This window comes from Squalius cephalus (assembly GCF_949319135.1).
Source record: "Squalius cephalus genome assembly, chromosome: 4".
NCBI lineage: Eukaryota > Metazoa > Chordata > Actinopteri > Cypriniformes > Leuciscidae > Squalius > Squalius cephalus.
This window is the reverse complement of record NC_137125.1, coordinates 18,458,649-18,484,197: the sequence shown is the minus strand read 5'-3', so window position 1 is coordinate 18,484,197 and position 25,549 is coordinate 18,458,649. Positions and strand designations below refer to the sequence as shown.

General features: G+C 39.4%; 1 protein-coding gene across 1 annotated transcript; it reads right to left on the bottom strand.

Moving 5' to 3' along the window:
• Positions 1 to 10,149: 10,149 nt before the first annotated feature.
• On the bottom strand, positions 10,150 to 22,212 carry LOC307156995 (uncharacterized protein; the record flags this gene model as incomplete). Its single annotated transcript, XM_079868723.1, has 6 exons — positions 10,150 to 10,256; positions 11,534 to 11,544; positions 18,744 to 18,852; positions 19,099 to 19,182; positions 21,145 to 21,195; positions 21,438 to 22,212. The coding sequence occupies 6 exons, from the start codon at positions 22,210 to 22,212 to the stop codon at positions 10,150 to 10,152; spliced, it is 1,137 nt and encodes a 378-aa protein (XP_079724849.1).
• Positions 22,213 to 25,549: the final 3,337 nt, after the last annotated feature.

Genomic DNA, 25,549 nt, shown 5'->3' with positions numbered 1-25,549 from the left:
TGGTTTATCAGCTTGTCAAAAAACGGGACACGGGAGGTCACGCACGGGACAAATAAATTAGGCCCAAAATACGGGACGTCCCGCCTAATTCGGGACAGTTGGCAACCTTAGTGACAGTATCATCCTATACCAGCAACCCTTCGCTCAAGGTTGGTTTTGATTGTGGCATTTCTTTGAGATTTAGAATCCAGTATTCCTATATAGGCTAATTATTGTTTCTTTTATGAATTTAATAAAGAACTATGTCTCGTATTCTGTCCAAACGATCCATGTAGGCTACTTTTGTGTCCATTCGTTCCTTTTTTAACCCGTAATTGAAAAAACGAAAAATGAACGGTTGTTGTCTTTTTAAAACGCTAAGTTGAACACCAACATTTTTATTTGAACTGGCTACACCAGCTGCTGCGCAAAAAAGTATATATCGACGAATTTTCACATTTTTGTTTATGACTTTTTGCCACTTTATTTAACATTTAAAATATTCACAAATTAATATGGAAAACATGTCGATTTTACTGGTTATCTAAGGCCAAATTTTCAAATTTTTTCCCGGAGTGCTGAATGAGCCATTAATATTATCAATAAACTATTGTTTTGGCTAAAATCACATCTCCATCTCCGCTGTTTAGCAGATGCGCCTTTAGAGAGAAATGCACCTAAGAAGGTATTAGCTTTCGATTCGAATTTGTTCGTTTTAAACATTTCAAGCTTTAGCCTACATAGGCTATATTTTGTTTCAGTTCTCGCGCTCCAGTTTACGGAGATCATGAAAGTGCGTCTGATTGTTTTATTTTATTTTACAAAAGCACAACGTTTTATTGTTATTGTGAGTTTACACGAATAAAAGTAGTAGAGAATAATGTATTATTATTTTCTGTATGACCAGAAATTATAGAGTATTTTAAGCTGTTTCCACTGTTGATAGAAAAATGCAAGTGTTCGCACCCGCGCCTCCGTGCCATGTAGTGCCCGCTCCACACTCAGCTTTGTTCCTTTTTTGCATAAAAGCGTCTTCTAAATATAGCCTATTAAATGTTATAATAAAATAATATAAAATTATTATTATTTGCGTAGCTATACATGGACCTCAAACACACACTCTCAGAAAAAAAGGTACAAAAGCTGTCACTGGGGCTGTACCTTTTTAAAAGGTACATTTTTGTACCTAAAGGGTGCATATTGGTACCTTAATGGTACATATTAGTACCTAAAAGGGACAAATTAGTACCTAAAAGGAACAAATTAGTACCTAAAAGGAACAAAAGTGTACCTTTTGAAAGGGTACAGCCCCAGTGACAGCTTTTGTACCTTTTTTTCTGAGAGTGCACCGCGTCTTCTAAGTCAGGTGACTGTAAATGCGCAAAAACTGTTTCCATTGCAATTTTGCGAAATATTCCTTTTTCGAATCGCCTGAAAAACCACCTCATGCGAGCGTAAAAACTTTTTTGCGAAAAACGGGAGTTTTTGCGAAATTGACGTGTTTCCATTGTGCGTATTTTCAATTCGCAATTTCAATTTGCGCAATTTGAAGGATAATGGAAACGCGGCTATAGTCAGTTATTAATATTTCATTGTCCTCTCTCGTTTTTTCATGTGTTCATAATTTCTTTGTATGACAGCCTGGCTAAAAAATATGTCTGTACAATTAGGAATGTTTCATTGTGTTATCACAAATAAACAATTGACTCCAGGCACAACTACGCTTACAAAATCACATTTTTAATACTATTTGAATAAAGGGTGAATCTGTCAATTTTCCATTGCCTCACATTTGGCCACTACTATTTGGCAGTTCATTGACTTTGCAACTGATCTTCAAATCTTGCAGCAAAATCAAGCCACTTTTATGAGGATTTCAGGCTTCCCTGCATTGTTGGATCCATTGATGGAACTCATTTTTGCATAATTGCTCCAACTGTAAATGAGGAGACATCTATCAATAGAAAAGGATTCCACAGCATCAATACTAATTTGTGATAATTTTGCACAATGCAAAGCAATTAATTTTTTTTTATTTAAATATTAAAGTTTCAGTGTCTTAATTAAATTATTATATAATAATTACATTAAAGGACAAGTTTGGTATTTTACACTTAAAGCCCTATTTACAGATCGTTTCTGATGAAATAAAACGGTTAAGATAAAAATGTGGACACAAGCTGCTGGCCCGAGAATTTTCGGTTTCTTTCGCTTCCCCCCCACCTACAGAATGGCTGCATAGGTGCACTGGAACAATCCTTCCTAAAACGCATTAAACTTTCGTTTACAAAGACGTGAAACTCACCGAGTGGTCAGGGGTGTTCACTGATATGCTCACACAAAAATCACTGCAAAAGATGCTTTCCAACAGGTGTTTTACCATTCGTTGTAAAACTGTGGACCTATTTTTCCAAACGCCTCACACCCGTACATTCTTCCGTTGAGAGCTTGAATAATAGACACTCCAGCCCACAAACAACCCCATTTCCGTTTCCGGCGGCGGAGTAATAACGTACCTAACAGCACATCCAATACAAGTCAATGGAGTTGGACAAAAATTACGATAAAACCTGTTGGAAAGCATCTTTTGCAGCGATTTTTGTGTGAGCATATCAGTGAACACCCCTGACCACTCGGTGAGTTTCACGTCTTTGTGAAAGTGCGTTTTTAGGAAGGATTGTTCCAGTGCACCTATGCAGCCATTGTGGAGGTGGGGGGAAAGCGAAAGAAACCGAAGATTCTCGGGACAGCAGCATGTGTCCACATTTTAATCTTAACCATTCTATTTCATCAGAAACAATCTGTAAATCGAGCTCTATGGCATCTAGCAAAGATAGAAGCTCTGCATATCTGCGGATCGCCGGAGCTGGGACGGAGTTGGAACGCAGCCATTCCGCAGTCAGAGAAAATACACACATTGACTTTTGTAATGGTCTTGTCTCCAGAGCGCATTTTCATCCTGGCCAGTAGGGGTCGCTCTTCTTGAGCTCTCCATATCATGCTCCCTCCAGAACTGTGGATGGCGCTTGACTATAATTGATACTAGACTCTCCGCTCCTGAAGGAGGCGCCATTACCCCTAACCATGTATTAAATCCTTCTCATCAATCCTGATTTCCCACACCTGTGTTTGACCCTTTATAAGTCTGTTTGTTCCCTGTCACTGTGTTCAGTCTTGAGCCATTCATCCAGTGTATCCTGCTGCCTGTCTTCGAGTTAAGTGTATCTCTTGTTGTATATTTTGGACCCTCGTGTCTGTTTTTGTTTTCTCTGTTTAATGGAAGCTCGGCTCTCCTAGTTTATTTGTATTTTGTATCTTTTGTTTCTCAAGTAAAGTTTACTTTTATTTTTGAAGACTCAAGTCTCCTGGCTCTTTTGATATTCTGCAATTGGGTTTAACTAATGGGGATTTAGCTCAGTGAGTAACCACTCACACTTAGAGCACCAGAGACCCCGGTTCTATCCCCACCAAGGGCAACTTCTTACAACTTTAATGGAAACCTATTGACTCCGCTGCCGTTCCGGAGTTGGTGGAGTTGCTCCGGAGTCGACGGCATATACAGTCAGACCCAGAGCAGTGCAGAAGAAGGCACAGGGCTTTGGAGCATGAGATGGATATGTATGAACCAGAAGCTACGCTACCTGCTGATGAAAACCCTCTCAGTTAATGGCAAAAATCGTGCTGTACGCATTTTGTGTAGCGGATACGCATTTTGACTTCAAAGTACACTGGTACGATTTGTCACTCTAAACTACGCAAAAACCTGGTGACGCCTCTGTGCACGTGCAGTCCTTAAATCAAGAAACAGCAAAAGAAGAAGAGTTCGACCAATCATAGCGCTGGGTTCATTCCCCAAATAGCAAGCAGGGATGATTGACATGCCGTAAGGCCTATCATTAAAAAGAGACTGAAAATCGACACCAATAAAGAATCCCGCTCGATCCCCCTTCCACTCCCGCGGCCCGTCGTCTGACTGATGTCATAAGCGAGGACAGTTTAGTAGTCACGGTACTTCTGACTCCTGAAGGTAAACGGCCTGGGGTGGATGTGGAAAGTTGAAATATTGTATTGAGTTAACTTAATCTATGGATTCGATGATCGCATGGATTATCTTAAAATACTCATGGTCATTATTCATGGTCACTCAGAAAAGAGGAAGACATCATTAAGCCATGCAAATAATAAAATGCTCAAGTAACGCTGAACAATGAATCTTAATAAATTTGAAATCGCTATGGCTTGGTGATTATGAAAGTGATGTGATTTGTGGATTACCGATAAGCGCGAGTCTGGAGAAACAGGCGTTTATTTATTCATTCACAGTGTTGAGAAACGTAGCCTGCATGTGTTACGTTATTGTGTTAATAATAACTAAAGTGCCTAATTATGTTACATATTTATTTTGTATGAAAACTAGCACGTTAGTTACTTATGGATTAAAAAGTACCATTGTATCAGTGTTGCGCTCTGTCTCTCTCACAAACACAGACGCGCGCACACAGAGAGAGAAGATAATTGTAAAATGAAAATTGACGGGCTAAGTTTAAATTTTGTTCTTGCTTGTGTTTTTTTTCTGTCAAAATGTCAGAAAGCATTTTGTATTTTCCATCCGTGTTTTTAAAATTCGTTAAATGACGGACGTTTTACTGTTGACACAGCCCTCATTATATGTCGGATTCGTCTAACTTATACTTCATATTCTTTTTAGAATAAGTGATTCGGTTTGCTATTATTGGACTCCGGTACCCTGGTAATCCAGAGTTCTCGCGAGAGCACAAGTTGAATTTGCTCAGCGAGTTACTCTGGTGTTGTATAATGATGCTCGTTAAATATGCCCCTCGATCTGAGCTGCACCAATCACATTGGGTTATCTGATACAGGCGGGCCAGAGGCGAGCTAAACAGATGATGACAGCGCTGTGATGTCGAAGTCATTAGTAAACATTGCGAGATATGGCTATGGATGAACACCAGTTGTTTGAAACGGCTTTGGCCGCTACAATGAACGAGTTAGACTTGGCTTTTTATCTAAAACATGGAACAGAAGACGGCGCTCGAATCGTTCCTTTGCAAGAAGGACGTTTTTGCTGTTTTGCCGACCGGATACGGTAAGAGTCTAATCTACCAGTTAGCTGTCTATCCTTCTCATGGGCCTTGAGCAAGTGACTTACAATTTTCCAATCCCAGCAGCACAAACTATCCTTCTTTTTTGAGTACTTTAGCTAGCTTCTTTAGATTTTCCGCTCCATCGGAACTGTCGGAACTTCGGAACTTCATAGGTGACAGTGTCACTGAGGTATCTGGCTTTGCCCACAACAGGAAGGATATTTCTTTATATTTTTATTTTATTGTAACACTTATGTTTGGAGAATGAATGTACTATTTTGTTAATCTGAAAGAGAAAATAAAAACTGAACCATGAAGAAAAAAAAAAAAATTCAATACAAGGTGCCAAAATGTTGGCTGCCGAAAATAATTAGCCATTATTGGCATTTTCGTTTTTTTTTTTTTTTTGGCCAAAAGGGAAAATGGCAGAATATACTGTATATGCTACCCGTCAGTGTTCCATATAGTGCGTGGACAGCGAATTTATTCCTCTTTTGCATCTTTTCACACAGTCGTTTATGTCTTAAGTGAACGTAAAGAGTTGATGAAATCAGATGTGTATCATTATATTAGATCTGTGCATTCGGTCTTAAAGTGAATGCAGCCTATAAATGCTGTCAAGTCATTAATGTTAATCAAACAACAAAACACTTTAACAAAGATTATTCTATATTTAATTTATACAGTGAACACTGTATAAGTTTTTTTTTTTTTACATTTAGGCCTAATTATTACATGTCCATACAACCTAAATACACTACAAATTAGACTTTACATTAATTGTAACTTTGTTCTACTGTATTTTTTCTGTGCTTGTAATTGTTTTTTTGGTATTGATTGAAATTTACATTTAGTCATTTAGCAGACGCTTTTATCCAAAGCGACTTACAAATTAGGACTAAATTAAGCGAGTCATCATGAAGAGGCAAAAACAACAACAACGCAAGAAGTGCTCAAAATACGAAGTTCAGGCATTATTCAGAGTAGCATAAGCACGATAAGTGAGGTTTTAAAGGGAAAGGTTTTTTTTTTTTATGAAGTTAAGTGCTCACGGAAGAGATGGGTTTTCAGCTGTTTTTTTGATAAATTTGATCAATTTGATATTAGTTTCTGTTTTTGGTCAAGAGCGTCCAGAAGTTTTGGTTTCAGCCTAGAATTTTAATTTGGCTGCATCCCTAGTTTGTTTACAAAGCTGTGCATTATCAGGCACCAAAGTATAAAAAAGATATGTTAATCCCCTACCACTCTCAGAGAGTCTTTCTTTCCTCTCAGAGAATGTGTTTAACTGCCCCACGGTCACGTTTGAGGCGCTGAGAAGATTGGGCTTTCACAGTAATTTTAAGGCTTACTTATTTCGTCTGGCCTTTGGCATTTGATTAGGTATGGAGATGGGAGTGATTTTCTGTATGATGAATGCTTTGATTGTAGTTGTAATTTATTGTTATGTTTGTAATAACTTTATAGAGTTTTATGGTATTTATGTACAGCACTTTGGTCCATTTTTTATGGTTTCACAAGTGCTTTATAAATAAAAGTTGAGTTAATGCAGAAATTACAATGAATTATAGAACATTGGGGGAAAAAAGTACATGCACCAGTTACAGAGTTTATGTTGGTGGTGAAGACAAGGTGTATAGTGTTGCAGTGTTTATGATTGTTAGTCCACAATTCATACTTATAACTTTTCTCTTCATTTAAAAAAAAAATAAAATAATTATGGCTACCTCGATACAGTCTGGATTTAGATGGAATGTGCAAATGTGGCAGGGTAGTGGAAGGGCAACAGTTACACTTATGGACAAAATAGAGCAAAATAAAGAGCAGACTACGCCACCCCATTACGTGAACGGGGAAATTTCATAAGACACAGGTTCGCTACCACAGAGGACAAGAGACGTGGATCTGAATACAAAATACTTTTATTTTTACAACAATAAATTTTAAATATATAAAAACTGTTGACTCTGAAGAGTAAAAACTGAAGAGTTTACACCACTTCGGTGTGCACCAGGGGCCTGTACCATGAAGCCGGTTTAGGTGGCTAGCCAGCTATGTTTCAGTTTAGTTTCCGCCAACCCTGGGTTTTAGGTACTATGAAAGTAGCTTGGCTTTAATCTGTGTTCGTTGCCATCGTATCTTACGCTGCACGGCTAACCTGCTCCGGGGCAGGTTATGTTCTGGATTCAAGATCTCAGACTGAAGTTTGACCAATCAGCTGAGAGCAAAGAAACATATAGGTGACGTAACTTATTCCAAGTGTCTGTTGCAATGGCTTCACCTTTTCTTCCAAATCCTGTGACATCTCAGCGCAAATTGTTTGACGAGCACTTCGTAGAGAAAGAGTTTTTAGCCAGACAAAATCCCCTTGCCTTAACTGATTAGCCTGGCTAACGTCAGAGGTCTGGGAACTACGTGTGCATTTTCTCGTATTTGAGGCGTGGTTTACGAATGCCCAGAGACGTTTATTGGGCGCTATGAATGTCTATCAAATGCGCCTGTATGTAGCTCATAGCCAATCGCTTCAATTATACCAGATGACGTATGTAGAGTGAGAGAAATTTGACGAGGAAAAAGACGATGGGTCAAAGATTTATTTGTACACGATGGCGTTTAGCGAATATTACCGTTTGTGCAAGATAAACATGAGGGTAGAAGGTAACGTCGAGTCTGATGCCATGTTGGATCCATAGATATAAACAAACTGCTTCGGTGTCGTCATCGTCTTGCTGCTCCCTCCCCGTTCTGTGATTGGTTCCCTTTTTCAGGGGAAAATTTGTTCCATGGTGTCCAGACTGCCTAGCAGCGTGAATGAAATCGCGCTGCGAGCAAGGCAGTATGGGGAAACCCAGGCTATTAACTGATAGTTACTTGTATGAAAGATACAGATTTTCCGCAGAAGGAATGTCTTATCTTTGCGAACTTCTTGAGCCGTACAAAAATAATTTAACACGTCGAATTCATGCACTACTGTACCGCAAATATTGCGTTGCGTTTTTTTGCAAGTGGTACATACTTGCACGGTGACGCACAGAAGCTAGGGGAAAACACGGTTTGTCAAACCATTCGCAAGGTCGCTCTGCAGGAGTACATGAATAGTTTCATTAATAGTGGCCTGGCTCCAGTGCTTGACTCATGAATTTTCCGTGAGTCTGTGTTGTGTCAGCGCTTTGAGGAAAGCAAGTTAAATTTGGTACAGTACAAAACACTTAATTTGAACGGAGATAGAAAAACCTACACAATAACCCCCTATCATGACCCTCAGACAGGGCCACAGCACCGCTTCAATGTGGCCCTCAGTAAAACCAGAGTGAAAGATAGAGATGACCTTTGGCCTCCTAAAGGCACGTTTCAACTGTGTTCGGCGCTTCAGAGTCACCAGAGCGGACCACCCAGCTGGTGCAGATGTAGATGCAATCACCATACAATATTACACTTAATAAAAGCACATTGAAACTGCAGATAGGTCTCAAACTGTTTTTTTTTTTTTTTTTTTGGAGCCTCCTCAGCTCAGTCCAGCAGCTCCTTTAGTGAACAGTCTAGTTAAAGACTCCTTTAGTGAACAGTCTAGTTCAAGACTCCTTTTGTACAGGGACCTGACTGAGTCTGTTTCCACCTGAAACATAATTCCACCACAAACATGATCTTTACAAGTTTTCTGGAGGCTCATCAAATCACAAAAAGTTCCTTGACTTCCTACAAACACAGGACTGACTGTAATTTATGTCAAGGGTTTTAAATCCTTACACATTTCTTCTGAAGGCCATTGAGGTAGAGGCCTCAGTTTCTGGGGCAGGTTGTGTAAAATCCTACAATAAAAGAGATGTGTAAGGGCCAGTCCCTTTTTTATGCCACACATTCAAATGTTTGCCATAATAAAAAGCCTAGTGCATTCACATCAGCAACTGTCTAATAACACACAGACAGAGTGTCTTCATCATTTCCTCCACCCTAATAAATAAAAGTAGGCTAATGTAAAGCATAACTGTTGTAAAGCAGGTTATGTTTGGTGTTCTGTCTGCTGCATACTGACCTCTGTGTGGGAGACTGTGTGTATGTGTGCTGGCTTCAAAAGGGACACTGTATTTCCCTCTACTGCAGAACATACAGTCAGTCCTATTTAAAACATAAAGTAGTAATGTATTAACACAACAGTGTTACTTGCTTAGAGGAGCCAGTGCCAGGGTCAGATTGTACAGCACCTGTAATCCCATCCATAATCAGCCATCCCTTATTGCCTACTCAGAGCCAACTCCTCCGCCACAGTGTATTCTGGTTTTCTGAATTTAATTCTTTATTTCTGTTTGCTGCAAACAAATGTTTGTGATAAAATGTTCACAAAAATAATAAAAGGTTGTGGTAAATACTCACCACTTTGAATTATATTTTGTCTTTATCTGCTGCCAAGAACATTGGAGTTGGGGTTGCATCTAAAAATCAATGAATATTAATCTTTCTTAGTACATGCACATTTTTATATATTATAAAAATAGGCTATAGGCTATATTACACGTATAGGCTAGACATACATATATACATAATTTTACATAAATATAGAACGTATTTGTTTAACTTACACATTAACAATCAGCAATCTTTCTCCAACAGTCTTCTCTTGCTTTGGCAGCAGAGACTGTAGTGTTTCGAGCTTGAAATACATATTTAAATTCATCGTAATTCTGAATGATTATCTCTTGCTCCTCCGCGGAAAAATATATCGCTCTCGCTCTACCCGTGATTGGTTGTTCAGTGTCGACGTCACTCTTTTATGTGCACGCGCGCGTGGAGTAATCATAGCTTGAGGATCAAAGCCTGAGTTGACAGAGAAAGTTGATGAGCTGCATCATGGTACCAATAAAGCCTGATTGCATCGGTTTGGTTTTGTCAACTCAAAACTAATCCTGTAACCCCGAGTTTGTTCAGCTACCTTCATGGTACAGGCCCCAGACCAAAAATAAAGAAAACAAACAAACAAATACTTTCAGGCTGAGGCTTACTAGTAGGGCAGCTAGCTGGGCAGTGAGTACACCACTCACCAAATTCCACTTCACACAAACACTCACACTCGCTAAGTGAAGGAAACGCAGGTGCCAACGGCAAAACACTCAGTGAAGGAAACACCACCACCAAATGGGCAAGGACAGCTAGCTTCCCTACACCGGGGGCCTTCAGCTCCTGAAAAAAAAAAAACACAATATACTTCACATTTAGCCGCAGACACATGTATCAACAAGTTATAGTAGAACAAGTTCAAACTACAAAGGAGGTCAACACTTGGCAAATTACTGGCCACAGAAGTTAAACAGGCTGTAGAGATGCGCGGATGGGCTATTATTTCATCCGCAACCGCATCACAAAACTCATCATCCGTCCGCCATCCATCCGCACCAACATTTTTGACCAATTTTCAAAACCGCACCCGCCTGCCATCCGCTGATTGGTGTATACATATATTTTTCATTTGATTGGTTCAACCGCCCGCCACCCGCCCAAATTTAATTAAAATATTATTTTTCGTCACGTCATCCGCCCGATCCGCGGTTTATCCGCGGAGTCCGCGGCTGTAACCGCCAACCGCGCATCTCTAACAGGCTGGTGTGACCCAAGGAGTTTACATCAAATTGCCATTGAAGACCAAACATTGGAGCAGCCAACTGCTATAAACAAAAATAGAATAAGACAACAAATAAAGTCAACAAATCCAAAATGAAGACAATTAATTGGACAAACAGATTAAATCACAGAAAAACAAATCCAAAAGGGAACGTATCAAAACAATAACGAAACGTCACATCGTACTATTAATAGCAGCAGAACAAACAGTGCAGTCTTACGACATTGTCTAGGACAGAGGTCTTCAACCCTGCTCCTGGGGACCCGCTGTCCTGCAGAGTTTAACTCCAACCCTACTCAAACACACCTAGACCAGCTAATCAGGCTCTTCGGGATCGCTTAAAAACCACAGGCAGTTGTGTTGAAGCAGGTTGGAAATAAACTTTGCAGGACAGTGGGTCCCCAGGAGCAGGGTTGAAGACCTCTGGTCTAGGAAGCATTTGCCCCACAGTCCACAGAGACGAACCGCTCAAGCGGATTGACGCACAAAAAAAACACTAATGTTCAAGAGGTTAGATATACATACCCAATAATAGATCGCTAGACCCACAGAATATTCAGTTACTCACAGCCTCATTCATAATAGGCAAACCGCAAATGTACCGGTGTTCCATCTGATCAAACACATGAGCTGCTCTATGAAGGAAGCATAGGTTACCGGGGATCACACCAGAACAAATATTAGTCCGTTGGAATAAACAGACCTGTGATAAGGACAGCCTGCACCCGAAAGCAACGTCGCACCAATTTGGACCCTAACCTGACTAAAACATATACATCCCCACTTTAAAAGAGCAAGTGTACTAGCAGCAACATTAGCCAAACAGCTAGGTACATACCTCCCACAGAGCTGCACTCACCCACACAGAAACAAACATGACAATGACACATACCCAGGTGGCCTGAACTCCGCCTTAAATAGGCCAGGGGTAGCTGCCGATAGGCTGTCACACCCATCACTCAGGTGACAACCACAAATAATAGGGCGGGATCTAACCCGCCTTGCCACACATAGGTTGGTCCCTCCTGACTGATGCAATTCCTCCTGCACGTTCAGGACACTCCTGAGTTTGGGCAAGATGGAATCTGCATGATGTTACATAGACATATAATAGTAAAATATATATAATAACATAAAAATGTATTCCACTAAAATCTAACCGGAAATTCCAGTAAGATGCCATTGAATGTTCAATCTGAGATACATTTCTTGAGGTTAAGGGCTGTCTCCACCATTTTGAGTCATTCAGACTTCTGTTGTGATATACAAGAGGTAAGAGAATGTTTTTTTGTCCTTGATATAAAATGTGCAATTTTCCTCCCAACTTGAATTCAGAATTCATTTGTCCATGCGTGACAGAAAGTCTGCAGTGTGAGAGGCATCTGGAGGAAGTCTGTGAAGTTTAACCAGTGGAGACAGTAAGAGAAAATGGCATCTACACAGTAATGGGTACAATTCACAGGTACGTTTGATCAGGCATTACTTGCTCACTTCTCTCTAACAAGTTAAATCTGTGTCAAATTTGCGGTGCAGTGATGTGAAATAGGACTAAAGATGTTTATGGGACCCTGTTTTCTAAAAGGTAAACTGATTTTACGCATTACCCAGCAAACACAGAACGTTGCTATCAGGGTGCTATTTGTGAAAAAAAAACAGAGGGGGGGATGTTTTGAAACATTTTTATTCATAAAAATAAATCATGAGAACATGAACTTCATCACTGCATTCACAGGAATTGTAAAATCCTTTTTCTTATTAACTCATGAAGTAGCCTAACGCAGTATTTTTACTCTAACAGCTTATCTTTCCCCACACATATGAATTGTGATCATGCACAACGAACAACGAAAACATGCAAGAATTAAATCCCCCTCCCAGTACCATGGATAGTGCCACTCGGCTAGACATGTCAAAACACTTATTTATGAATGGCAAAATTAAATGGCACAACGTAGTGTCAACTTAACTTAGCTTTAACGTTACTTAGTTTAATAGGCTACTTCTATATATCAGCCTCTGCTGAACCACGGATTGATTGCAAAGTTAAACCATCACAGTAGAAACAGTTTTACTGCTGCTGTTAAAGTAATAGCGTTAACTTTACATCACGATGCTGAGCTACAGTGAAATGATAGAAAAGACAGATGCATTATCTGTGTTAGTCAATTCGCCTCATTCGTGCGAACTGGACGCGCAAATGAGGCTAATTCGCATGTACCGCGCCGCGCTAAACGCCTCAAGCCTTGGTTATACTTTCGCCTGGCTCCGCAGCGCGAGTCTCCACAGACTGCGCACGCACCTCCCCAAACAGACGAGGCGTTTATACTCGACGCGCTCGCCGTTGTACTATTCTTTGAAACGATAGGGGGCGACTCGAGTAATTATCCTCTAAACCATCAGGAATCAGCGGTTAGAAGAAGAAGCTATATACACGTGACAATGTTTATTTTAGTATACCGCCACCAATACCACACTACAAAAAGAATCATGTAAAACCCAGTAAACCCTGAGATTATTTCTAGTGACAGTAAAACAAAATATATGGATATGAGAATGTGTATAAATAAATTAACAATCTCTTATATTTTCTAATTTCACTAAACATTTCATTAAGTTTCGTGTACATTTTTATTAAACATGGACCTTTATGTTAATTAAAAATACTTTTTTATGCTATTTTATGCTCATTTTTTAAATGCAAGCAACTAATTTATAGGTGCAAACTGGGTGCCGGTGTGGTGAGAAGTTCGAACTCGGCCAGATTCGGCTCGAGGTCGTTCACCTTCGGATGCGGCGCCGCGCGCGTTGTTACAAAAATTGTCGCGCACACGGCCAGGCGAAATTGGGTCTTGCGAACCCAACGCGCATGACCGCCCACACCGCAATGACGTCATTTTTCCTATACGCCGTAGGCAACGTGTTGGTTTTAATTTATACTTTTGTGTTGTTGTCCGCGTTGACGCGCACCTAGGGAGCATGTGAAACCCCGAGGGAGGGGTTCTGGCAGACCAATCACAGCGCTGGCGTCCGCGTAGAATTGACGCGTTGTTACATTTTTGGAGCGGTGCACGTCAGGTTACGCCGTAGGGTACGCGCGCTACACACATCCTACGACGTAGCTACGGCAGCAGTTCGACGCAGAAGTATAAATAGGCCTTAACGGTGCGTGTCCACTACTAATGCGGCATAACTCCGCTCAGTGCCGCTGGCAACGCTGTTACGTCTCCGCTTTGGGGTGTGTCTGTTGCGAGCAAGGTTATAATCGTTAACGAAAACTAACGAAAAAACGAAAACTAGGTGGGAAAAAACATTGTCGTTAACTGAATTAAAAATAAAAACGAGGCATTACAAAAAAACGATAACTAACTAAAACTGTAATGTGTGTTCGGCAAAACTAACTAAAATAAAATCAAATTATAGAGTAAATGTCCTTAGTTTTCGTCTTTGTCAAGGTATTTCATTTTTTAACGCTATTTAAAACACGCAGCGTATTCGTTCAGCTGCATTTCCTTTCCCTGCTCTCCCTCCGTCTCTCTGTCACTCACGCGTCTCTCACATGCGCGCGCGCACACACACACACACACACACATACTTGTTTATATGCATTGTGGGGGTCACCTGTCAGAAATGCTACATAATGGGGACCACCCTTTCTAATAAACTTTAAGACCTAAAAAAAATATTATGACAACTAATACAATATCAGTTTAGAAAATGTCCTTTCAGATTACAAATATTTTGCTATAAAATTTTCAAACATGACACAGTGGCTACTTGTGGGGTCATTTCAGGTCTTGTGTAAATCTGAGGTCCGCCAATACACACAACTGGTTTTTAGTCATTGTGGGGATCAAACGTACACACACCAAACTGGTTTTAGGTCATCGTGGGGATCAAACGCACACACACACACAACTAGTTTTTAGTCATCGTGGGGATCGAACGTACACACACCAAACTGGTTTTAGGTCATCGTGGGGATCAAACGCACACACACACACTAGTTTTTAGTCATCGTGGGGATCGAACGTACACACAACTAGTTTTTAGTCATCGTGGGGATCGAACGTACACACACCAAACTGGTTTTAGGTCATCGTGGGGATCAAACGCACACACAACTAGTTTTTAGTCATCGTGGGGATCGAACGTACACACACCAAACTGGTTTTAGGTCATCGTGGGGATCAAACGCACACACACACACAACTAGTTTTTAGTCATCGTGGGGATCGAACGTACACACACCAAACTGGTTTTTAGTCATCGTGGGGATCAAACGTACACACACCAAACTGGTTTTTAGTCATCGTGGGGATCAAACGTACACACACCAAACTGGTTTTAGGTCATCGTGGGGATCAAACGTACACACACCAAACTAGTTTTAGGTCATCGTGGGGTCAAACGTACACACACCAAACTGGTTTTAGGTCATCGTGGGGATCAAACGTACACACACCAAACTAGTTTTAGGTCATCGTGGGGTCAAACGTACATAGCTACTTGTATCCTTGTATCAACTAATTTTGAGAAGACTGCCCCAGTAACAATTTTTAAAAGGCACTTTTTAAAAAGCAGTGTAAAAAGAGAATCTACTTTTTTGAGTTCTTTATTTATAGAAAGCAACATTAAATGTTTTTACTTCTAAAAAAGTATAACCTACATACACAAACATACGTACATATATGTAGACATGTACATGCGTGTATAAATAATTATCTGTGACATGTAATGTTAACATTTTCAAAACTTGCATCAAATGTCTGTCAACAAATAGATCTAGCATAAGACTTCCATGCTCATGTTCATATTAATTAATAAAACCCTTGACAAACACTTCTAAACAGTTTCTCAAAACGTATCGTCAAGTAAAACTTCAGCATGAAACTTTTGCATGCCTGCGTGTATAGTAAACATTTGGCATTAAAAAAACAATTATGAAAACTTGCTAAAAAAACAAAACAAATCATTAACTGCAGTATAAAAGTTATTTGAAACACTTTAAAAACATTTGAAAAGAACTGAATCAACAAATCCATACAGGCAAGATTAAGATATAACCTGGTGACTAATACTCAACATGGTGTCAATATTAGTGTATGGAAGTAAAATAATGACAAATGTTTTTGAAACTAAAAAGCTTGTTGAATTGCACTAGTAAAAATATGCAGTGCATTAACCCTGCTTGCATTTTAATGCATAATATTTTCAGGGCTTGCATTTTTATGGGCTGAAATTCAACATGGTTGTATATTTAAGCTGTGAATATTTCAATGCAAAACATTTCACACACGTTTTCATTCTTAAAAATTCAATAATCCATATTCACCTTTCAGATTGCACTTCCAAAATGTTCATTCGGTTTAAAAATACAACCTATAATATTCGACTGGCAATTTTCGGTCCATTTTATTTCGCTTCCACAAATTCAGTGGTTCAAATTCGACAGAAAATTCAACATTGATATCCGGGAACTGCAGGAAAAGCAGTAGATTGCCGATTGATAATCTCCATAGCTGTAGACAGCCTCACCAGCAGGGGAGCAAGCGGCTGTTGACGAAGAACACTATAGAGTAACGGGTGAGAGACTCACTCATTCGTTGAATTACAGAAATGGAGCGAGCAGTAGTTGGCCATTTGTGATTATCATCAGGGCAATGAATTGTGATGATTATCATTTGGAAAAGCTGATAAAGACACAAAAGCTGTGTTTACATTGAAGTCTTCACTGTTACTTTTGTACATGCAAGTTTTGCACAGCTTTCTCTGTCCTGACCGAGATTATGTTATTCCCCGATGCTGATGCACAGATCAAACGTTAAATCTGAGGTAGTAGACATATTTCTCTCGGTTGTTTAGTTTTCTTAACTTTATATTGTGAGTATTCCCCTTCATCTAAACTAACGAATATTAACACAGTCAGTTTCCTCATATCATCTCATGTCACTTCAGTTTATGATCAGAGAGATCGGTGTAAAGATTTCAGAAGATTTACTTTTGTACGAAGAATGATTTAATAAAATGATGTTGTATGTGAACGGGTCGTTTTGATGTAGTCTGATTCTTAATGATATGTTGATTTTTATGCTAAATAAATTGAACAATTAAAGAAAGTAAATATTAGTGCATGTGAACACATATTTGCAGAAAAGCTAAAAGAGAGAGAGAGAAAAAACATGTCAGCACTTCAGATGAAAGTGAAGTAGAGAATGAATTTTTCAAATGTAACTATGATTTGTGTTCATAAATATTAACACATACAGTCAGTCTCTTCATTTCACTTCAGTTTGTCATCATCAGAATGAAATGTAAAGATTTAATGATAGATAAGTATCTTGACTCATAAACAGCTTGTGCATGGCCCTCACAGAGTTGGAAAATAAACTGTGTCATTACTTCAAGCGTATAGAGATCAGAGGGAAAAGAGGCAGAAAAGTCCCAGTGCTTGTTACTCCTTCAATGCAAGAGTCGATCAGCCTGCTGATTAAAAACCGGAGCGAGTGTGGAGTACTGAATGAGAACCCTTTCCTCTTTGCACGTCCTTGCGGCTGTGCTGCAGAACTGGGGATTCCCTCAATAGTCACTCTCCAGGATTCCCCTGCGGTCTCAGGACACTCAAAGTAATGGACAAAATACAGTGATATAAAAGACCAAACTCCCACCTTATTGGGGATGAGGGCGATATTAATAGGCTACAGGCAAACAGATGGACCAGAATATGAATGTAACGCGCAAAGTTTCACGCTAAGCGTTTCCCAGTGAAGTACTGGCATAAGTTCGCCTGAAACTGGATATTCACACATTTAGGGACCGTCTCTCATAAGACATTGGTACACATGTTTCTAACTTCAATAGCATTTGAAGAGAATGACTTACAGTCATAAAACCAACTGTAAAGTAAAAGTGTGCATCATGGCACCTATTAACACTTTACAGTTGGTTTTATGACTAAGTCATTCTCTTCAAATGCAATTGAAGTTAGAAACATGTGTACCAATGTCGTATGTAACTTTAGAGACGGTCCCTAAATGTGCGAATGTCCAACGCCAAGCTAACTTTATGCCAGTCTATCACTGGGAAACGCTCAGCATTAAGCTTTGCGCGTTATTCTGAGTCCATCTGCTTGCCTGCGAGTTTGGTCTTTTATATCACTGTATTTTGTCCATTGAGTAACTTTGAGTGTCCTGAGACCACAGGGGAATCCTGGAGAGTGACGTATTAAGGGAATCCCCAGTTCTGCAGCACAGCGGCGCAATATACAGTTAAGAAAACTAAACAACCGAGAGAAATATATGTCTACTACCTCAGATTTAACGTTTGATCTGTGCATCAGCATCGGGGAAAAACAATCTCGGTCATGACAGAGAAAGCTGTGCAAAACTTGCATGTACAAAAGTAACAGTGAAGACTTCAATGTAAACACAGCTTTTGTGTCTTTATCAGCTTTTCCATATGATAATCATCACAATTCATTGCCCTGATGATAATCACAAATGGCCAACTACTGCTCGCTCCACTCCCCTGCTGGTGAGGCCGACTAACAGCTATGGAGATCATCAATCGGCAATCTACTGCTTTTCCTGCAGATCGAATTTGAACCACTGAATTTGTGGAAGTGGAATAAAATGGACCGAAAATTGCCAGTCGAATATTATAGGTTGTATTTTTAAACAGAATGAACATTTTGGAAGTGCAATCTGAAAGGTGAATATGGATTGTTGAATTTTTAAGAATGAAAACATGTGTGAAATGTTTTGCATTGAAATATTCACAGCTTAAATATACAACCACGTTGAATTTCAGCCCATACAAATGCAAGGCCTGAAAATACAATGCATTAAAATGCAAGCAGGGTTAATGCACTGCATATTTTTACTTAGTGCAATTCAACAAGCTTTTTAGTTTCAAAAACATTTGTCATTATTTTACTTCCATATTAGTGTGTTAGATCTTTTCTTTGTAGAGCAGAGATTCGATTTTTTATATAAAACTTCAGAGCAGACCATTCTCTCTGTTTTAGAGCAGATGGTTCAGCTTCCAAACACCTTACGCAGTCTGCCTTCCCTGGAACTTTGCGGTTCTTTATGAACCTCATCATGTGGTTCTCTACTGCATCAATTTCGTGTTTGTTCCAGGCTGTCCTCTTGATGTGACCTGTAGAGGGAACAAGTAGGTCTACATCATATATCTTAGCATTTCACTAGTAAGAAGTTGCTTAAATGCTTAATCGGTCCAAGATACGGATCCTTGAGATCAGCTTGAGACATTCAATGTTTGAAATAATCTCAATCTTCCGTAGTTAGTATATTGAAATGCTTCAAAAATCATGTTGTAAATAGAAACCTACTGCAACTGGAGAACATATTAACCATCAATCAGTTGAAATTAAAATGAACATACCCCTCTTTTTTTTGGACACTGGGTCTGCTGGAAGTGTGCTGTCTTCACATTCAGGGTGCTGTGGTGATGATCCTGTAGTGCACTCTGAAAGTAAAAATTATGCCAGTCTGAGTATGAACACATATCTTCATTAAACTGACAAAGCTACCCCGCATCTGTTATTATTTATCACTGCTGTTTTAAGTGCAACCAAAATAACTTGAGAACATAAAGTGCAGTTCTCAACTTCAGTCCTGGGGACCCACCTACCAGAATTTTGAGATGTTTTACATGCCTCACTATTTAAAACACCTGATTCAACTTAGCTTCTTAGTGTTTAATTAGGGAGTCATCTAAAATATTCTGGGAGGTGTGTCCTGGGGACTGGAATAAAACAATGAAAATAAAATATTAAATTGTATTCCTTTTTGGAATAAAAAGAGGACTTTGTAATATTTTTTAATCAGTTATTTAAACTTACTTCTAACCCATGGGGGATCATACTTCCACTGAGTACTTGTAATGCACAGCAATACAATTACTTTCCCTGGTAACTAGTAGTGCAACCAATTACTAATAAAATTTCAGTAATATTACTCACCATCCAAAAAGTCACACTTTCTAAAAAACAAATCTAATTGCTAAACAATTTAACAATCCAATCATCCCTATTCACATTTGTAATCATTGCATGCATGTGACGTCACTATTGCAGCAAGCTAGCTTAGTCAGAATCTGGAAAAGTCTACATTATTCAGCGGCTGGAAAATATAGTTGACTGCATTCCTGTACCAAAACCAAGATGGGCGTGTTAAAGGATAATTCCAGTATTTAGCACTTTGAGTCTCTTTTCTGGTTTGTTTTGGGTGAACTAGAGTGGTGGACACAGAAATGTTGACGATGGGTCCTGTCTCGACTTTTTGACTTCTAGAATCGCCTTTGAGCGCTTCAGAGCGGCTGTCTATGTATGGGCCTGCACGAACATGTCCTTGAAACAACCCTTAACGTTCGTTTTCAAAACTGTGCAACCCACCGAGTGGTTAGTGGTGTTCGTTGATGATTAAAAACAAATATATCAGCGCAATGTATGATTTCAATCCATGTTATTGTTTGCTATAGTGGAACTATTTTTTCAGATACCTCACAACCGAGTATAAACTTCCGCTCGCTATTTGAGTCTGAAGCATCTTTTCCTTTCCCGGTAGCGCAGTAATATCAACGAGCAATGAGTCCTCCAAAAGAGATCAATGGGATTTTACAAAATGCCAAATAAAACACGACAGAAACTGTATTTCGCTACGCTACTTGTTTTGGAACATCAACGAACACCACTAACCACTCGGTGAGTTGCACAGTTTTGAAAACGAACGTTAAGGGTTGTTTTAAGGATGTTCGTGCAGGCCCATACATAGACAGCCACTCTGAAGCGGTCAAAGGCGATTCTAAACGAGTCAAAAAGTCGAGACAGGACCCATCGTCAACATTTCTGTGTCCACCACTCTAGTTCACCCAAAACAAACCAGAAAAGAGACTCAAAGTGCTAAATACCAGAATTATCCTTTAAGGAAAATAGCTATACTGGTTGATAAACACACATAATCTGTATTTTGTGCATAGAAAGCAGAATGATAATTTTAAAACACTGCATTTTCCAAATACACCATATATACAGGAGTATTTTTAGGTTTAAGTCTAGCGAATAAAGCCACTCTCTCAATCTCAATTGGTGTTGTATTTTGACAAATATTAATATATAAATTATGTAATGATTATGCTAATTAGCTTATGATGTCATTTAACAACATAAAGCAACTTTGAGCAGGGTTTAGAAGTTGGCAAAAGTGTTTTGGGGTGTGTGCGGGCTCATGCGCAAACCACGAGGGAAAAAACTAAACTGGAAATGCCTAAGCAACATGCTAAAGTAATTTGTGCATGTAGTCAGTAGAAAGTGAGAAAAATAATCTAAAGATGAACCACCCATTTCAAACCAATTTGCCATCCCTAGAAACAACAATTTAGAATTAGGCAAAAATAAATTGGAACAAACTTGCTAAATGAAATTGTTACCTTTCGGATTGGAAGTAGACTCCTCTAAATCACTGTCCACTGTAACGTTCTCTGAGGGTAGAAAACACAGAAATTAATCATTTAACTTATTTAAATTTTAAATAAACATTTAATTTAAAAACACAAGGTAATACATGCATATTATTCCAAAGCATTCCCAAAAACCTATATTACAATTTATGTAAACTATTACAGAATAAAAAAAAAAAAAAAAAAAAAAAAAAAAAAATACAGAACCAATATCTCTAAATTAATTCAATTCAGACAATGGTCACAGTAACAGTGTATAGTACCTTCTGGATCAATGATGATTTCATCAAGATTTTTCCCTTTAAAGTCTGCCAAGCGTCCTTTTTCGAGGGCCAGAAGAATTTTGCTCATTTTGGCCAGCTGAAGGGTCCCCTCAGGTAAGCGGTAAAACTGACGGTGTATCCTAATATCATGGCCTAGGAAGTCAGCCAGCTGATCAAGCTCAGTGTTGCTCAGATTTAACACTTCAGAGAGGGTACCAATCTGTTTCCTCAACTTGGTGGAAGTTAGAGTTTGAGGATTCTTAGCATTGCATGCACCTGCAAATTCACGGATGCAGTCAGAGCCACGGAAAAAGGTCATTGCAGAAGGACGTGCAAAGAGGAAAGGGTTCTCATTCAGTACTCCACACTTGCTCCGGTTTTTAATCAGCAGGCTGATCGACTCTTGCATTGAAGGAGTAACAAGCACTGGAACTTTTCTGCCTCTTTTGCCTCTGATCTCTATACGCTTGAAGTACTGACACAGTTTATTTTCCAACTCTGTGAGGGCCATGCTAATATCCGGATGAGCTTCTGTTTGGTTGCTGGAGGTGTATGCGGACAAAGGCATTTGTGACACTTCCCCTTCTCGCCTACGATTGAAAAGCATAACCTGAGTTAATATAACCTTTGCCAATTTTGACCAATGCTGAGATGATGGCTGTGTTGACAAGAGTTTGCGGTACACTTTCTCTTGCTCATCAAGATGCACATGGAGACGTTTGACATCTTCAGTGAACGGGAGCAAATGTGGGCAGTTCCACTTTGCTTCCTCCATTGTTCGCCGTGCTGTTGAAGAAATGTACTCGGGCCATCGGGTTTGATACAGCTGTTGGAAGCTGCTCGCAAAATTTGCACTTGCTTTGTCTCCATTGATTGTAGAATGGCTCTCAATAAGCATTGCGATTTTGTTCAGACTATGACCAAGTTTCACAGCAACACTAGCCTTTTCATACACATTGGTCTCTTCAATGTATCCAGCTGTTCTTTTAACTGCATTAACGGCATGCATGAAGTTTGTGGGATGGATGAGCTCTTTAATAGATGTAAGGGGTGTTACCTCTCTAGTACATATGAGGAGTCTTCCAAGCTCTCTCATCTTTTGACGGATGTATTCATGCATTTTAACTCTTGATCCATACTTGTTGTAAAGATGCTTTCCCAGCTCTAAAATGCACCAGTCATTTCTAGCTTCAAGTGCCACTTGGTCTTGGTTCATAGCATTTAACAGCTTCCAAACACCATGAGTTACTCCTGGTGGGGGAGGTTGTGCAAAGCTACAGAGAGCCTGCACACGGGTTTTTCCAGGTTTGGGTTTCACGTCAGAAGGCTTGAATTTGCAAACTTTCACATGTCGCCACAGGGTTTTCTTTAAGAAGAGTCCTTGGCAGTAAATGCAATGCATGAATTTTTCCCCATCCAAATTCTTTTTAGGCAGTTTCCGTGGAATCATCTGTCCTGAGCCTGTATTAATAACAGTAGCATTGTAAGCAAAATTACCTTTGTTGCGTAGATACTCAAGCTGCATTCTCCTTTCTTTGGAGCCTTTTGGATGACTTAGAGCCTTTGCTACCTCTACTTCATTGCTATGCTTGCGCTCTAGGTGTCTAGCAATTTTCGTAAAAGCACTGTCACAAAAAAAGCAATGTTGTCTCTTGCTATACATTCTCAGTCCATCCCTCTTTTTAATGATAGCTGGGATAATCACTGAACTTGTGCTGTCAGGAACTGAGGCTGCACCATGGCTCTGGAAGCTCCCTAAGTCACAGCTGCTTTGAGGATTGTAGTTTGTACTTCTGTTCTCAGCTGAACTGCACTGGACTGGCAAAGTCTGGAGCTTTCCTTTACCTTTAGGTGAAACAGTAAGGCTTGTGCTACTATCTGATGCACTACTCTCTTCTGATGTGTCAGGGATGTACTCTTCCTCACTGACTTCAGATAACTCATCTTCGCTCGAATCAAAAACATCTGAGTGCTCAGCAATCTTCCTTCTAGCCTTGAAAGACAATGACCATCCAGTTTAGTTAATCCTCTTTCATAGATTAATAAATAAAATGAAAAAAAACAAAAAAAAAACTTACTCTGGTGTTTTTTGGTCTTTTGAATGTTGTGGCACAAGTGGAATGTTGTTCACTCATTGCAAATGGTGTATGTTTCAGTCTGATGTCATCTTGAATGTCTGTACTGTCATCTCCACTGGAATTTTCAGAGTAAAAAATATCGGAGTCCTCATGAGTTGCAGGTCTCATCTAAAAAAGACAAATTAGACAAACGTCAGAATGGCAAGCCTTCAAATAAACTAGGAAAATATATGCTTATAGAACTATGTTTATCATATAATGAAAAATAAAAATACAATATTATGCAGTTTAAAAAAAAAAGTGCTTTTGAAGTATGAGGCAATTAAAAAGAAATGGTAATAGCAATGAAAAATAAATACCTGTTTATAAGATGTCATCATTTTAGAACACGAAATGTCATCTTCACTGTCTGAGTAATCAACCAAAGGCTGTTAAGAAAAAGAAAAAAAAAATTGAAAAACTGTCCTAACAGTTTAGGGCAAATTATTTAAGACTTTCTTGAAGCACCATAAAACAACTCCAATTTAGGGTCCTGATCATGTCAGGGTTTATTTACCAACAATGATGGGCTTACTTTACATCATCCTTACTAAAATGCCACAGTTAATATATGTACCTCAACTGTACGTCGTGAAATGCCAGCAGTTGTAACAGAATCCCCAGAGCAGTTCTTTATTGTCATCATGTCTTCATCATCCGTGCATGTAGCCTATAATAAAAGAGTTAAAAAAATGAGTTATAATTGATACTCATCAGACAAGGTCCCCATTACGCTAAACTTGTAGGAAGTGTGTGTATTTAATCACAGAGGAGTTTATATGGCATTCCTGAGACAATACAGGTCCCCACAAAGTACATTACACTAGAAACAGTGTGTAAGAGTCAAGACCACATATAATAGATAGAAAAACAGATAGAGAGATGGATAGACAGTCAGACTGATAGAGAGAGAGAGATGGATAGACAGTCACACTGATAGAGAGAGATGGATAGACTGACTGATAGAGAGAGATGGATAGACAGTCAGACTGATAGAGAGAGATGGATAGTCAGACTGATAGAGAGAGATGGATAGACAGACAGACTGATAGAGAGATGGATAGACAGTCAGACTGATAGAGAGAGAGATGGATAGACAGACAGACTGATAGAGAGAGATGGATAGACTGACTGATAGAGAGAGATGGATAGACAGACAGACTGATAAAGAGAGATGGATAGACAGTCAGACTGATAGAGAGAGATGGATAGACAGTCAGACTGATAGAGAGAGATGGATAGACAGTCAGACTGATAGAGAGAGATGGATAGACAGTCACACTGATAGAGAGAGATGGATAGACAGACAGACAGACTGATAAAGAGAGATGGATAGACAGTCAGACAGATAGAGAGATGGATAGACAGTCAGACTGATAGAGAGATGGATAGACAGACAGACAGATAGAGAGATGGATAGACAGTCAGACTGATAGAGAGAGATGTATAGACAGACAGACTGATAGAGAGAGATGGATAGACAGTCACACTGATAGAGAGAGATGGATAGACAGTCACACTGATAGAGAGAGATGGATAGACAGTCACACTGATAGAGAGAGATGGATAGACAGTCACACTGATAGAGAGAGATGGATAGACAGTCAGACTGATAGAGAGAGATGGATAGACAGTCAGACTGATAGAGAGAGATGGATAGACAGTCACACTGATAGAGAGAGATGGATAGACAGTCACACTGATAGAGAGAGATGGATAGACAGTCACACTGATAGAGAGATGGATAGACAGTCAGACTGATAGAGAGAGATGGATAGACAGACAGATAGAGAGATGGATAGACAGTCAGACTGATAGAGAGAGATGGATAGACAGTCAGACTGATAGAGAGAGAGATGGATAGACAGACAGACTGATAGAGAGATGGATAGACAGATAGACAGATAGAGAGATGGATAGACAGACAGACTGATAGAGAGAGATAGACATAGCTAAACCTGTAGGAAGTGTGTGTATTTAATCACAGAGGGGTTT